General features: G+C 37.8%; 1 protein-coding gene across 1 annotated transcript; it reads left to right on the top strand.

The window, feature by feature from the left end:
• Positions 1-7,232: 7,232 nt before the first annotated feature.
• Positions 7,233-14,850, top strand: LOC139711679 (centromere protein L-like). Its single transcript, XM_071623539.1, has 9 exons — positions 7,233-7,711; positions 8,780-8,955; positions 9,542-9,635; positions 10,171-10,370; positions 10,868-10,955; positions 11,729-11,858; positions 12,403-12,505; positions 13,668-13,730; positions 14,742-14,850. The coding sequence occupies exons 1-9, from the start codon at positions 7,561-7,563 to the stop codon at positions 14,820-14,822; spliced, it is 1,086 nt and encodes a 361-aa protein (XP_071479640.1). The 5' UTR covers positions 7,233-7,560; the 3' UTR covers positions 14,823-14,850.
• The last annotated feature ends 859 nt before the right edge of the window (positions 14,851-15,709 follow it).

The following is a 15,709-nucleotide window of genomic DNA, read 5'->3' as shown; positions in this document are numbered from 1 at the left end:
GAACATTCGATCGAACTGGCCTAATAATGACGTGTGTACTAGTCTACATAGACAACTAAATAACTCGTAACACCTTGTGAGACTTTCACTTCTGATATAGCCCTATTGTTATACCGGCAGCAAGAACGACACGCATCGCAGACAGCGAGAGGTATAAATTACAATACATACATATTACTATTAGCAAGAAAATACTTCTTTTAGTTAGGTGAGAAAATGAAAGAATTATCATATTTTATGAAATTATGAGACAGTTATATTTACTTAGTTACATTTTTGCGTCGCATCTAGATCTATCTATGACTCAAAATGAGAATTCCATTCCCAGGGTTGGTTTTATTCCTGGGTGCGTCATTTTCATTACAGACGCACTTACAATACGCGTCCGGTCCCACAACCTGTCCGGTCCCACAACGCTTGGTCATACTATAGTTAACTATACACACTTCAGTCGCTGTACATACGTAGCTGTATTCGCGCAGCATATTAACAGCGTCTGGTCGGGCTAGGTCATAGTGTAATGTTAGCTGTGTTTCGTAACGTACTTCACACATTCACATCACCATTGGCATTACATTGATCACAGCGCGTTCGGGCTGGTCGCTGCAGCCGGTCGCATATTAAATACTACTTAAACGCTAGATCTACTGCTAGTAGTAGTAGATATTGCTAAACTAACGTTACACGGTACACCACGACACTACAGCCCAGATTTGGTAAGAAAGACTACGCTAAAACCTTACTGCGACCAGCCCCAACGGCAACGCAATACGAAGGCAAGCTCCCACACCACAGACACAGTTATAACTGTGTACTGTGTAGATCTACAAGGAGTGCCCCGGGGTTAATGCTTACAATAACAAGCCCACAAGTTCCAACACGACAATAACAAGTCCGCCACAACACTGAACACGACAAATAACAAGCCCAAGTTATTAGGTGATCCGAGTATCCTTCGGATCACCTTCTGTATCTGTACTGATTCTTTCTTTATTTCTCCTCAAAAGTTGTGCAGAGGTTAGCTCAGAAAGTGCATTACCTATCAATGTCAAACTTATACCATATATGTATCATGTCGCAAAGACGACAGATCTAATAAAATCATAGTGATCAGTCGACCGTGACGTCACTATGACGTCATTATATGAAAACACATTCTCATTCATATCTCAATAATGGAATGGAATTTTTCAATCAAATTTACGTCACATATAGTTCAAATTAACTTGATTCTACTCATGTTTTCAAAATTTATCTATACCCTTAAAACGTGCGCGTACGCGCGCGTTGAAATATTTGTATGCTCCAATCGAGCTCAAAATTTTTTTGCACACGTTTCAGACCATTTGGAGCATTTTTTGAAAAATTGAAAAAATTGGACGGACGCGTACGCGCGCGCACATATACGCATGCACAGCTCATATGCAATAGAAATTTCCCGTTTTTTCACATGAATCGGATGTCTGAAATGTCAAGGAATATTTCTACCAAGTTTCAAGTCAATCCGACTCTATATGACGTCATACGGGCCCGTCAAAGTTGAAATTCCGCGCGCGCGTCAATGGCGATATACAGTGCAACTATGCCAAAAAACCGCCAATTTTAAATCCGATTTTACTCGTCAGGATGGACGGTGACCCCCAATTTTCTTTACATATTTTAAAAGCTGATGAGTTGTACATGTCATTTCATGGGGTGGCAATGCTGGCAAATTGATTAAAAGATATCAAATTTCTTAATAAAGTAAACAAAGTAAATTTTCAAAATGACGTCATCAAATTTCAAGTTTAGTCAAACGTATCTTATCAATCCTTTATCAATTTTCACCCAGATTTCAGTATGTTGTAGTTTATTTAATGTTCTTTCAAACATAAGATTACAAAACTTTGATTGGATATCAGCATCACCTCGTAAAAATGGATTGAAAGTAATCTTGTCAAATTTGACCAGTTTACGTGTTATCTCTATGGGAGTGCAGTTTTTCTGGAAATGAAAATTGACACGACTATCTTTCTCGAGCACTAGCTCACTTACCCTTCGGTGAATTTCTCCCAAATTTTAATAGGTTCTAGCTGAGACTTTACGCTACCGTAAGTGTGCCCTTCATTTTTTCATACGATGTCGGGATCACGTCAAAAATTTTGGTTGCAATTCAAGCTTATTTTCGATGTATTGAGATATTTCTTTCTTTCTGCAACTTTCTTTGCAATAACTCAAGAAAAACAGACCCTATCACCCCCATCTTTGGCACATGTTTAGTTCATGTCACGTACATTATTTCATAAAATAACAACTACATGAGCAGACACCATCTTCGGTATGTAAATTAGGGTCAAAGGTCATAAATGTTTCATCCTGTATCTTGGTATATACCTGTTCTATCTTTCCCATATTTTGCACACGCAAAGACCATATTACAAGGATCATTTCACAAAATAACCACTTTTTGCTCAGATGCCATCTTGTCTGTGCAAAGTGGGGGCAAAGGTCATATGTACATCTTTCTGTGTCTTCGCTATGACGTGTTATGTCTATGGGAGAGAATTTTTCTAGATGTGAAAATTGACGTGATTGTCTTTATCGAGCCCTAGCTCACTTAACCTTCGGTGAATTTCTCCCAGATTTTAATATGTTGTAGCTGAGACTTTGGGCTATCGAACGTGTGCCCTCCACTTTTTCATACGACGTCGGCATCACGTTAAAAAACTTGGTGAAATGAAAGCTTATCTTCGATGTATTTTCATATTTCTTTCTTTCTGCAACTTTCTTTGTAATAACTCAAGAAAAAAAACAGGCCCTATCACCCCCATCTTTGGCACATGTTTAGTTCATGTCACGTACATTATTTCATAAAATGACAACTACTTGATCTGACAACATCTTGGGTATGTAAATTAGGGTCAAAGGTCATAAATTTTTCATCTAGTATCTTGGTGAATACCTGTCCTATCTTTCCCATATTTTGCACACGTATAGACGATGTCGCAAGAATCATTTCACAAAATAACCACTTTTTCCTCAGATGCCATCTTGGGAGTGTAAAGGTGGGTCAAAGGTCATTAGGTGATCCGAGTATCCTCTCGGATCACCTTCTGTTTTTGTACGGATTCTTTCTTCTTCTTCTTCTTTTTAGGTGATCCGAGTATCCTCTCGGATCACCTATTGTATCTGTACGGATTCTTTCTTCTTCTTCTTCTTCTTTATTTCTTTCTCCTCAAATCTTGTGCAGCGGTTAACTCAAAAAGTCCCCCACCTATCACTTTCAAACTTATACCATGTATGTATCATGTCCTAAGGACAACAGATCTAGTGTATCAATGTGATCAGTTGACCGTGACGTCATTATGACGTCATTATCTGAAATCACGTTTACATCAATATCTCATTAATGGAACGGAATTTTTGAATGAAATTAAGATATCATATAGTTCAAGTCAAGGTCTATTGATATATTTCATAAAATTTAGTCACGTTCATAGTAAACGAGCGCGTACGCGCGCGTTGAAATTTAAACATGCTCTAATCAACCTCAAAATTGTTTTGCACACGTTTCAGGTCATTTACAGCATTTCAAAAAAAATCGACGGACGCGTACGCGCGCGCGCATATACGCGCGCACAGCTCATATGCAATAGAAATTTCCCGTTTTATCGCACGGATCGAATGTCTGAAATGTCAAGGAATATTTCTACCAAGTTTCAAGTCGATCCGACTCAATATGACATCATACTGGCCAATCAAAGTTGAAATTCCGCGCGCGCGTCAATGGCGATATACAGTGCAACTATGCAAAAAAACCGCCAATTTTAAATCCGATTTTACTCGTCAGAATGGACGGTGACCCCCCATTTTCTTTACATATTTTGAAAGTTGATTAGTTGTACATGTCATTTCATGGGGTGGCAATGCTGGCAGAATGATTAATAGATATCAAATTTCTTAATAAAGTTAAAAAAGTAAATTTTCAAAATGACGTCATCAAATTTTAAGTTCACTCGAGCGTATCTCACTTATCTTTCATTAATTTTCACCCAGATTTCAGTATGTTGTAGCCTGTTAAATCGTCTTTCATTAATGTATAATAATATTTTGCTTGGATGATGGCATCACCTCGTAAAAATGGATTGAAAGTAACCTTGTCAAATTTGACTAGTTTACGTGTTATCTCTATGGGAGTGCAGTTTTTCTGGAAATGAAAATTGACATGACTATCTTTATCGAGCACTAGCTCACTTATGCTTCGGTGAATTTCTCCCAGATTTTAATATGTTGTTGCTGAGACTTTGGGCTATCGTGAATGTGCCCTTCGTTTTTTCATACGATGTCGGGATCACGTTAAAAAACTTGGTTGAATTTAAAGCTTATCTTCGGTGTATTGAAATATTTCTTTCTTTCTGCAACTTTTTTTGCAATAACTCAGGAAAAAACATACCCTTTCACCCCCATATTTTGCACATGTTTAGTTCATGTCACGTACATCATTTTATAAAATAACAACTACTTGATCAGACGCCATCTTGGGTATGTAAATTAGGGTCAAAGGTCATAAATGTTTTATCCTGTATCTTGGTGAATACATGTCCTATCTTTCCCATATATTGCACACGTAAAGACCATGTTACAAGGATCATTTCAAAAGATAACCACTTTTTGCACAGATGCCATCTTGTCTGTGCAAAGTGGGGTCAAAGGTCATATGTACTTCTTTCTTTATCTTCGTTATGACGTGTTATCTCTATGGGGGGAGTTTTTCTAGATGTGAAAATTGACATGATTGTCTTTATCGAGCACTAGCTCACTTACCCTTCGGTGAATTTGTCCCAGATTTTAATATGTTGTAGCTGAGACTGCGGGCTATTGCTAAGGTGCCCTTTGTTTCTCATACGGTATCACGTCAAAAATCGTGGTTGAATTTAAAGCTTATCTTCGATGTATTGAGATATTTCTTTCTGCAACTTTCTTTGCAATAACTAAAAAAGGACATTCCCTATAACCCCCATATTTTGCACATGTTTACTTCATGTCACGTACTACATTTCATAAAATAACAACTACTTGATCGGACACCATCTTGGGTATGTGAAGTAGGGTCAAAGGTCATAAATGTTTCATCCTGTATCTTGGTAAATACACGTCCTATCTTTCCCATATTGTGCACACGTAAAGACCATTATACAAGGATCATTTCAAAAATCACCACTTTTTGCTCAGAAGCCATCTTGTCTGTGCAAAGTGGGGTCAAAGGTCATACGTACTTCTTTCTGTGTCTTCGTTATGACGTGTTATCTCTATGGGAGGGAATTTTTCTAGATGTGAAAATTGACATGATTGTCTTTATCGAGCACTAGCTCACTTACCCTTCGGTGAACTTCTCCCAGATTTTAATATGTTGTAGCTGAGACTGCGCGCTATCGCTAGTGTGCCCTGTGTTTTTCATACAATGTCAGGATCACGTTAAAAAACTTGGTTGAAATTAAAGGGTCAAAGGTCATAAATTTTCATCCTGTGTCTTGGTGAATACATGTCCTACCACATCCATATTTTGCACACGTAAAGACCATGTTACAAGAATCATTTCAGAAAATAACCACTTTTTGCTCAGATGCCATCTTGTCTGTGCAAAGTGGGGTCGAAGGTCATATGTACTTCTTTTTGTATCTTCGTTGTGACGTGTTATCTCTATTTGAGGGAATTTTTTAGATGTGAAAATGACATGACTCTCTTTATCGAGCACTATCTTACTTATGCTTCGGTGAATTTCTGTCAGATTTTAATATGTTGTAGCTGAGACTTTGCAGTATCAGGATTGGAATCATTGATTTAAAAAAAAGATCGGATCACCTTAATTTGTCAGTGATGACAAATTACAATCTCTAGTTGTACCTTGGCTTTGCTTGCCTTGTTTGAACTAGACAGAAAGATCCGTGTCTGTCCGGAGCCGGAGGAGTCTTTTATTTTTTTGACGCTATCACTCTCCGTAGGAGGAGGGGATCCGTGAAGCCAGACGCAGTCTCCACGGAACACATCCCCGACGACCAGATACAGACCGATCTTTCGGTCAAGCCTTGTACCTAAGTTACTGCGGCCAGCCTGAACGCAAAGCGTTCGGGCAGTAAAACTCTTCTTTGCTTGAATTCCTCCAGTCAGGAGAACTGCCAAAGTTGCAGAGTTGTCTAAAATGTAACGTGAGCAATGGTGAGGTCTATGAATAAATAGTATACTAGTAGTAGCAGTAGTAGTAGACAAGGTCACAGGATAACAATGATACTTATTTATAGGATCTAGAGGTCTATAGCTGTATGTTTGGTATGTAATTTATGTCAAAAAGAAAGCTCAGAGATAGGTTATGAAACAGAGAGGAGTTTCTCCAGTCAGAGAGGGAGATAGTGGAGTTGCAGCAAGATCCAAGAAGAGCGAGTCTGGTAAAGCATTCGGCTTAACTGTGTTAAGGAGCACCCCGGGGTTACCTTGCTTGAACCCTGCTTGACGAGAGATAATCCCTGATGAACTACTAGTACAACTAGATCATGTACGTAATCTACTACCAAGTAACAACAAACGAGACAAGTTTTGGCAGAGAAAACCAAATTAAATACCAGTAGAGATCTAGACCCTACATGTAGTAATCACCACCATTTTCTGCTCGTGATGAACTGCATGTCGACAAAAAATCAAAGTCTTTAGTCTCCTGCACTGCTAACCCCGGGCGCTCCCTTAAAGTCAACCATTAAACCTTGTATTTGTAAGTTGTACAGTTGTAAATTGTGTAGTATAGTTTACTGCTTTGAATGCATACCCTATAATGCACTGCTGACATAACAAAAGATATTTGTTGGAAGTTGGCAGCTGCACTCGGCTTAAAGTACGGTATCAGGTATGGACGATGGTTCTGGCTGGATTAACCCCAGGGCACTCCTTCACACAGTTAATGTGGCGTCGGGCTGGTCGCAATAGGTTCTGGATGTGTACAGTGCAATTTTGTTATGCAGTATTTTTTTTTATCATGATACACACGTAGGTTGCCTACTTGTATCTTTTTCTGCCTTGTTTCTCTATATTGTGAATGTATCATCAACGACTTTTTGTATTTGTCAGTTTTCACTGAATCTTTCACTCAACCCTTTCATTTCTTCAAGCTATTTACAGTCAAGCAGTGATATAGAAATTAGAACTGTTTTTGAAATCTTATTTCTGTGCTTTTTAATTTCTTTTGAGCATTTCATTTAGTTTGTGAGGATGCCTTTTGATTTTGTTTACATGCTGAAAGCTATACATCAAGCAATTCGCGGTATTCTTGTAAGACATACCATTACACACAAACACACACACTAGCACACACACACATACACATATGTACAGAGAAGAGAGACAGAATGAGATACATACAAGTATCGAAGGCTGCCCTTAGAGGCTGCACTGCTTCATTGGAAAGCTTCCCTTTGGATCTTAGAGTGTTTCTTCATATGTTCGTGATGTCTTCTCAAACTCTCTCTTTATTTGTTATTTTAGCACCAGGTCAGTGTAGTGCGAAATTTTCCTGTGATAGAGGAACCATGTAAGATGGCATCTAGAGAAACCCCATCGACAAGAGTTCAGGTTATCACTCCAAGCCAAAGTCTTGGTCAAACAGAGAGAAGAAGCAAGAGTCGTTCCATAGCAAGGAGGCTGCATGCACCTTACACAAAGACTCCAGGGTCTCGCAAAATACATGGTATGTAGACAATTAACCCACAACAGAGGACTGCTTTGGTGTATCCAAAGTGCCCTTTCATTAAATAGTATCAAATGACCTCATAAATGTAGCACTAACGGGCATAGACATATATCGTTGCTGGGGCGACAAGACCTCGTATCTCAAACCTGTCAAATGTTCAGGAGAGCAAAAAACATGGCAGCAAAAGCACTACACTGTATATCAAATGGGATAACCTTTCCTTTGACATGCCATGATGAAATTTTGGGGTAAGACAGCTAGGATTTGGACAGGACATCACTTAACTGATTATCTGACCATTAATCAAAAAAAGTCATTTTCACCAAAATTTGAGATACAAGGTCTTGTCACCCCAGCGACGATATGTATTGTGCTAATGTCACTGGGCTATTGTGTAAATGTTTGTTTGTAGATAACTAGTTTGTTCTTGTCTTTCCTACATACATGTACATAGTCATAAGATATGATTGTGAATCTATATGACTTTTCTGTTGGTTTTGGGAGTAAACCAAAGCTCTACAATATTCATTGAGGTCCAAGCTGTCAAAACTGAAATGTCATGAACAAGTTTCTGCTTTTAATTGAATGTCCATCTAATGCACAAGCTTTGTAAAGAACATGCTGAAGAATCTGTAGTTGTAGACTTAATTTTAGTGCAAACAGCATAAGAAAGTATTATCCTGGTTTCATCAATTTTGTTCTTTTTTTTTCAAGAAATAAATTATCTCGATTGTAATCAGAATTTATTTGGGTATTCTGTATCTGTGCATCATGAGATATAAGATCAATGTGATATTAACAGTTCAAATAGAAGCTTCAAGTAGGTTTCATGGCTGTTTGTAAGAACAGATGAGTGCTATACAAGAGACAATCAGAGACATATAAAAGAACTGACTCTGAAGATTTTCTTTTGTGGGATGCCAATTCCCCAATGATTGGTGATTCACAGATAGCATAGAGGTCATAATATGCTATCATTTTCAAATTTTGCTAAAAGAATGGTAGCTTTTATTCAAAACATTTTTCCCTCTTGAGTGATGTCAGTGTGATATATTTCTTGTCTAGGTCTGAGAAGCAGACTATCCCGAACACCCAATGACTCCCGGGCATCCAATCAGAGTCTGCATAGGCTGGTCAACAAGACATGGCATGCCCATCATGTGACACCTCTTTCCAGGTTTAGCACAGAAGCGACTGCCTTGCGCAGGTTTGCCCGACATCTATCCTCCCATCTTCAGGCAGTAAGTGAACTTGATTCTTGGCACGGCACAGCACAGGGTAATCTTTAAAGGAGAACGTAACCTACCAGTAAATGTATGCTGAATTGAGAGAATGCCGCAATATTAGTCAAACACGTTAGCAAAGTTTGAGAAAAATTGGACAATCTGTTCAGATGTTATGAAGTTTTGGTGCAGCCATCAAGACTACAACACTTTGTTAGGTCATGTATGGACAACAACATAAATTGAATTATGAAGAGAATTCAACTTATCTTTACTTTTCAAGCATAATGAAAGAGCACTTGACTTACCTCTTTCGGAAAGCAGGGGAAATAATATTGCAGTTAACATGCATATGTCAAAACACAAGTCAAATAAATGTGTACTTTTCATAAAGATACAAATTTTGTGGAATTCTCTGTGTCATTGCATCAGATTGATATGTTGCTTCTAAGTCAAGAGCACTTTTCCCTTTTTGAACAGTTCTCTCAATAAGACTACACTACAATCAACATGTTACTAGGAACAATTCTTACTCAATGGACTCTTGATTTACTTTTGTCTGTGTTTTGTTTGTTTTGTTTTGTTTTTGTTTGTTTTTTGTCAGGAGTCACAAAAAGGTGTTGGAGTGATAGTGGAGGACAATATAATTTCCAAGTATGCAGTGTTTACCACACTTCCTACTTCTATCACTGACTGTGGTGAGTGATTCAAACTTGTTCAGGTTTACAGTGATGAATTGTAAACTAGTGATGTGAATTGATACAATGCAAATATAGAGTGTTGCTAACAGCATGGGATCATTTTAGAAATAGAGATAATTAAGTATCCGTGAGTCATTTGAAGTTTGAAGATTTACAGTAGGAAGAAAACAATTGTAGCTCTTTCCTCTGTTAAATGTTAAAGACATCTGTTAAGTTTTTAAGCCTAATTAGAAATAACATAAGTTTACTAACCCTGACAATGATCTACTGACTTAAGTGTAACAGTTCGTGAAAAAACACATTTCATTTAATATCATCAGTGATACTTTTGTTTTGTATGTAAGATTATTGATAACATGTAGTAGGTTCCCATGTTGCGTGTACATACATTGTTCTCATACTTAACCCTCACATTACCATTGCAGTAAACTTCCAATATGTACCCAGGTGTCACTGTGTAGACCCCATCACTCCATCATACAGTGATTTCAGCATTCCATCAAACATTAATCACTCCTTGGTGTGATTGCAGAGCTCCCATCTGTGGAGTTGAGCATTTTTGGGTCCAAGAGCCAAGCTGCGGCGGCTGGGAGTTCTCCATCATGGACAGCCATTTTGTTTCCATCAGCGTCCATCCAGACCTCCAAGGACTCGGCAAACTTCTTCTCCTTGCCTTTGATGCTGGTCAAAGGTGCAGTCAGAACCACACAGTGTGTTCTTCACTGGATGGAGGTATGATGGAGCAAATTACACTTTAACACACTTACCGTGCATTTTCATAGGAACTACCGGCATTTAAACAGAGTTTAGCATGATCACAAATTTAATGTGTCCAGCTGTAACTGAATTTCTCTGATTATATGTTTTTCTAGTGATATCTCAGCTTTTCTTATGATACAAAAGTATTCTCAGTGACTAGCATTCAAATGTCCCAGATTTATCGCGTAAAACCCTACTTCTGTTTATGCTACAAGTAAAAGCTCACCAAACGGTAGTTCGCATAAATCAGGGGGTCCTCAAAGGAGCGAAGCTTCTAAGAGATGCTCATTCAAATAAACAGTCATTGAGTACAATATACATACATAGATTTAACTGCTATTTCTCCTTAAATATTTCACAAGTTTTCAAATGACAAAATGTATTGCTGTACTAAAAAAGTAACAATTCTAGTGTTCTGTGATTTGTCTATTAGGTGGATCTTTCTATCTTCCTTTTTTTTCCTTTTCCAGATGCAGTTTGACTGTTGCATAAAGAAACTGACCTTTAACCCCATGTACCTGTCATGGATGGTGTCAATGTGGGCGGGAAGTCTTCCAGGTTTGTTAACCCTTGACCTTTTGTACATAAGCTGACACTATTTTGGTGTTATTATCAAGTATGGTACGTAGAAGGACGTTCAGCATTTCCTCATAAGATTGCAGGCAAAGTTGTCTCCCCATCATTTTCACCTTGCTATTTCTGCCTCGATGCTGGTAGGTGCATGAATAATCATACAATTGTATGTAAGAACATTGTCACAGTATCACTCTCTATTAGCAACATATAGCCTGTTCATCAAGTTCCAATATTTTTTTAAAATTTATTTTACACTCTACACAAAAACATTCAGTCTGAATGGAAAACGTCCTTTCTGAAAAATTTCACATTTGATGCACTGTAACACCACACGATTGCAGTGGAAATGAACCTGATGCAAAGAAGCTTGCCATTACTGTGAATTCTGAAAAATGTATAATAGTCCTGCTGTGAGCTCATCTTGTCATTATGTTTTTTAACTTGTTGTTTTCGAAGATATGGAATCATGTAAAGGGAGAACTTGTGTATAAAATGAAGGTCTTTGATTTAAATACTGGTCCTCTTGAAATGATGTGACTGCATTTAGGAATGAACCTAGAACAACCCATCACTCCATGTACTCTATGTACTAGACTATGTCTCTGTAGTAAAGCTGTAGTATTTTTTTTTTGGGGGGGGGGGGGGTGGGAATTGGGCTTGATTTGAAGCTGATAGTGCTCAGAATAAACACACACAGCCTATTCTGTATATTGAACAAAATGTAAAATTATCTATTACCTTATTTATTTTTGCAGATCCAAAGAAGAGTGGAGGGGACAAGAAGTGTGGTGTTGAGCTGGTCTACTCAATGCCGAAGGGAATCACAGGGCTCAACAAGGTTACCATGACAATTGATGCAAAGGATGCCAAGGCATTGTGGGAAAGGTATTTTTTGGTGCATTTTTCCTTAAAGTTCAAAAATTGTGATAGTGTATACACCATGCTTTTGTATTATTGACATTTGCAACTGTATTAACTTTTATGATTCATGATCTAATGATACTCGGGTGCATCATGAATTATGCACGTAACAGTGTAGTGTAAATATACATGTAAATGATTTTGGTTCACATGTATAGTCAGTGAGCTTTGTAATAACAGCGACTGCTAAGTGTGTCAGGATAATTTTGGAGTCGTGTCTTGTGTGTGTGGCATTAGGCATCAATCTAGTTCTTATTTAATCATTACAATATTTTGAATAGCCTGCATATTGCCGTGAAGTAGAAATACTCTCTTTCTCATTCAGTAAGTTCTTATTATTGTTTCTCATGAATTGGATTCCATGGCATATTTGTTGAATAGGAATGATTCTGAGACACTCTTTTCGTGCAAGGCTCACTGGACACGTTAAAAATTATGGCTAGATACAAGGCAGCATGTGTACTTCTATGTATTCATGTTGTTGTTATTTTGATATTTATTTTGACAGTGTACATGATAATACATCAGATGATGCTAAGGAGGAGGAAGTGACGGCTTTCATGAAGGCTCTAGAAGATCACTTCCATGCCTGCTTCAAGGTTCATCTATCTGTGAGTTAACCCAGCTCTCTGATGTTGACTGATTTAACCCATTGAGGACGAGTCCAGAGTATACTCGGGCATGTGTCTATGGGAAATGCGTGTTGTAGCAAAATCAGCCCATCCTCAACGGGTTAATGCTGCTTTGTTCTTGCCCCTACAATGCATTGAATGGCTCATTGATGCAATGTGGTGTTAATCCTGTGTTACCCTAACCCTGTTCATACATTTAACCTACAGCTGTAATTCTTTTCCCTGCCATAAACTAGTTGACTGTTAGAAAGGGCCAATGAGAAGCAATTGCCCATATGGCAATGCTTCATCTCCATAATTGCAATGTTGAGATTTTGCTGTTTAACCCTATTCTAACTGGGCTATTTGAGACCAAGTTTTTACTGGGGGGGTCAATTTGACCCCCCCCCCCTTCATATCTCAGCCGCTGATCGCATGATCGCCGCAAAATTTTGCCTGAAGATAGAGCCGGATGTCAACTACAAGACTGCATGGTCATACAATAGAAAAATATTGGTTTTCTATTTTTAGTAAATTAATTAGGCAAATTTACGCATGAAATCATATTTTCACCTATAACTCCATTAAAAAGACTAAAGGATTGCTAAATTCTTGTGTCAGACTTTCTCAAGACACATCAAACAATTTTCTTGTAAAAAAGTAGCACAATCAAAATCAATTTCTTTTGTTTTGTATTGTTTTAATTTCTTATGTATTTTATTGTTTTTTCGACCTTTTGTTTTCTATTGGTTTTTGCCAAAATTTGTTGCAGGCACTTTTTCAAGCTTATCTACATTAGAATTGATTAATTTCAATGGTTAAAAGTTGAAATAATCTAATTTATATCAATTCAACAAAAAAACAAAATTTGCATTGGATTTGCACACGATATCATGAATTTGAGCCGTTTTCGGGTTGACATGCATATGCAAAACATTATGTAACTTCAGAACGGTGTACCTGGACGTCGCAAATTTGGTCTCAAAATACGAGGGAGACTTCAATGAAAAAAGTCATGAAACGACGCGGCAAAATCTTTGCGCGTTGCGGAATCGTGGCGCGAAATGTCGAGGGGTGGTCAATTTGACCCCCCAGTTGGAATAGGGTTAATGTTGTTGGAATATGACATCACTGCCCATTTTTCTTCAACTCATTTCATCAGGCACTTCATCTAAAAACCATTGGTACAGCTGCAGCGTATGTTGGAGCAGAGGGGAGAGTGAAGGTAAGGAGTGCTACAGCCTGTCTATCAAACTTATCCAGTTCATATTTTTCTGTATGAAAAGTAAAGAAAAAATAAAATGTGTTGCCTCAGATATTCATACTAGTGTTCGCAAACATATCGTAGGTCGGGTAGGTGACATCAGAGGAATGTGTAAAAATCAAAAGATAGTGGTTATATAAATGCTTTGTTTTTACCATGCTTTTCTCACATTTTGCTGTCTTTTTGCATCATTAGGAAAAATATTTCATTTTTAGATCGACAGATGTGGGAAAGTCAAGAAAGAAGACAATTTTGAAGCTGAACTCTTTGAGGATCTTAATCCTACCAAGTAATTTTGCGTATGACGTCGTACTAGGGATTTTACTTCAGATAAACTGCCTGAGCAGTGCTGCATAGCCTTTTCCAAGCAAGCTGTGAACCGATATTATAGGTCCATCCCAAGTGATATCAAGTACTTCAGCAATTAATCTGAAGCCAGAGTTTGATATTAAGCTTTATTTCAAGATAAGCAGTACTAATGGATAAAGTCACCCTCACATACTGTACACGCCATATATTTCGTGAGTCTAAATTTTCATGAATCGGGAATTCCTGACGATTTTGCAAGTGATTAAATTTGCGATCGTGGAGTTCTGTGCTGAACGGAGAAGTGTACACGTCACATTCACATTGGGATGAGAGTCAATATTTTCGCGTGTCTTTAATTTCGCGAATAGCACCTGACTTGCAAAATTTGTGAAAAAATAAACCTTGCAAAATATGCATGTACAGTACATCCTTTCCTTTCTAATGTGAAATGTACTGGAACTACAGAGACGTGTGCATACATTTATATTTATCTCTTGTGTGACAGAAAGAATTGTTAATTTTTATAAAGTGACCTGTCCATATTGTAAACCTGTGCAAAATTGTGTATCAATTTCTAAGTGAAAGTTAGTAATGCCAGAGCTGTTGAGGTACATGTTGTAGTCTCATTCTGAAGGACTGTGTTTATTTGTCATTTGACATCAGATGCTGTCAGTCAGAGAAGCCGGTGGTGTCTTGCAACACCTCCTGGAACTTGCTGAGGAACAGAACGCAGACATCCTGTGATCCGGACATTGGGGCTAAACTGTAAAAGTGGAAACTCTCATGCAATTTGTGATGCATCATCACATTACCCATATGAAGTCGGAGATCATAAAAGGAAAAAAAAATGTGTGCAAAGCTGACTTTGGCAGTCTAACCTCTACAGTTTTCTAATTTTTCATGCTTTTTAAAAATATTTTCCATGTGATGATGTAGGGCAAATTACATATCAATTTAAAGCTCAGCATCTAAGGTGTTCAGATTTGCAACAACAAAAAATATATGCAGTGCACTCCAGTTATAATGAACACAGTTATAACGAAATTCTGGTTACAATGAAGTAAAAATTCAGGCCTCAACGTTATCCACTCTATGTATTTTTATTGTTTATTTGTTCGGTTATAACGAAATTTCGATATTAACAAAAGAAAATTACTGGTCCCGAGGGCTTCGTTATAACGGGAGTCCACTGTATATTTATTTTCCTGGCATTATATGGCTTTTGTGATGACGCATCACATTTATGATTAACCCTTGGCTGAGTAAAATGAATTTCAGGTAATTTTGATTGTGCTGATCATCAATACATTACTATATATATATACAGTGCACTCCCGTTATAACGAAATGCTGGGGACCGGCAGTTTTCTTTCGTTATAACGAAATTTCGTTATAACCGAACAAATACAATGTATACCAAAAACAAGGAAACCACATATATTTGTATATCATATTCTGTTTACTGAATACTCATCATACACTGGAAAGCTATGTGAAATGTGATGGGATAACTGTATCACAATAATAAACGCAAGTTCCCCTCAGAAACTGTGCGTGACACAAAGAGCGAACACACAGTGGTGTGAAGCTTTCACCCATGCAGAGACGCTATAAATGCTTGTTCCGCTAGG

The sequence above is a fragment of the Diadema antillarum genome, unplaced genomic scaffold, assembly GCF_040938485.1.
Source record: "Diadema antillarum isolate AM-2024a unplaced genomic scaffold, OU_Dant_1.0 seq00001684_RagTag, whole genome shotgun sequence".
Taxonomy (NCBI): Eukaryota; Metazoa; Echinodermata; class Echinoidea; order Diadematoida; family Diadematidae; genus Diadema; species Diadema antillarum.
Note: the sequence above shows the minus strand (reverse complement) of the source record. Positions and strands in the feature narration are given on the sequence as shown.

What these genes read in the sequence shown, in the direction of transcription:
- LOC139711679 (XM_071623539.1), top strand. Translation starts at nt 7,561, where the DNA reads ATGGCATCTAGAGAAACCCCATCGACAAGAGTTCAGGTTATCACTCCA. An exon ending in GTGGGCGGGAAGTCTTCCAG is followed by an intron (nt 10,956 to 11,728) that starts GTTTGTTAACCC and finishes TTATTTTTGCAG; the next exon opens with ATCCAAAGAAGAGTGGAGGG. An exon ending in GCTTCAAGGTTCATCTATCT is followed by an intron (nt 12,506 to 13,667) that starts GTGAGTTAACCC and finishes TCATTTCATCAG; the next exon opens with GCACTTCATCTAAAAACCAT.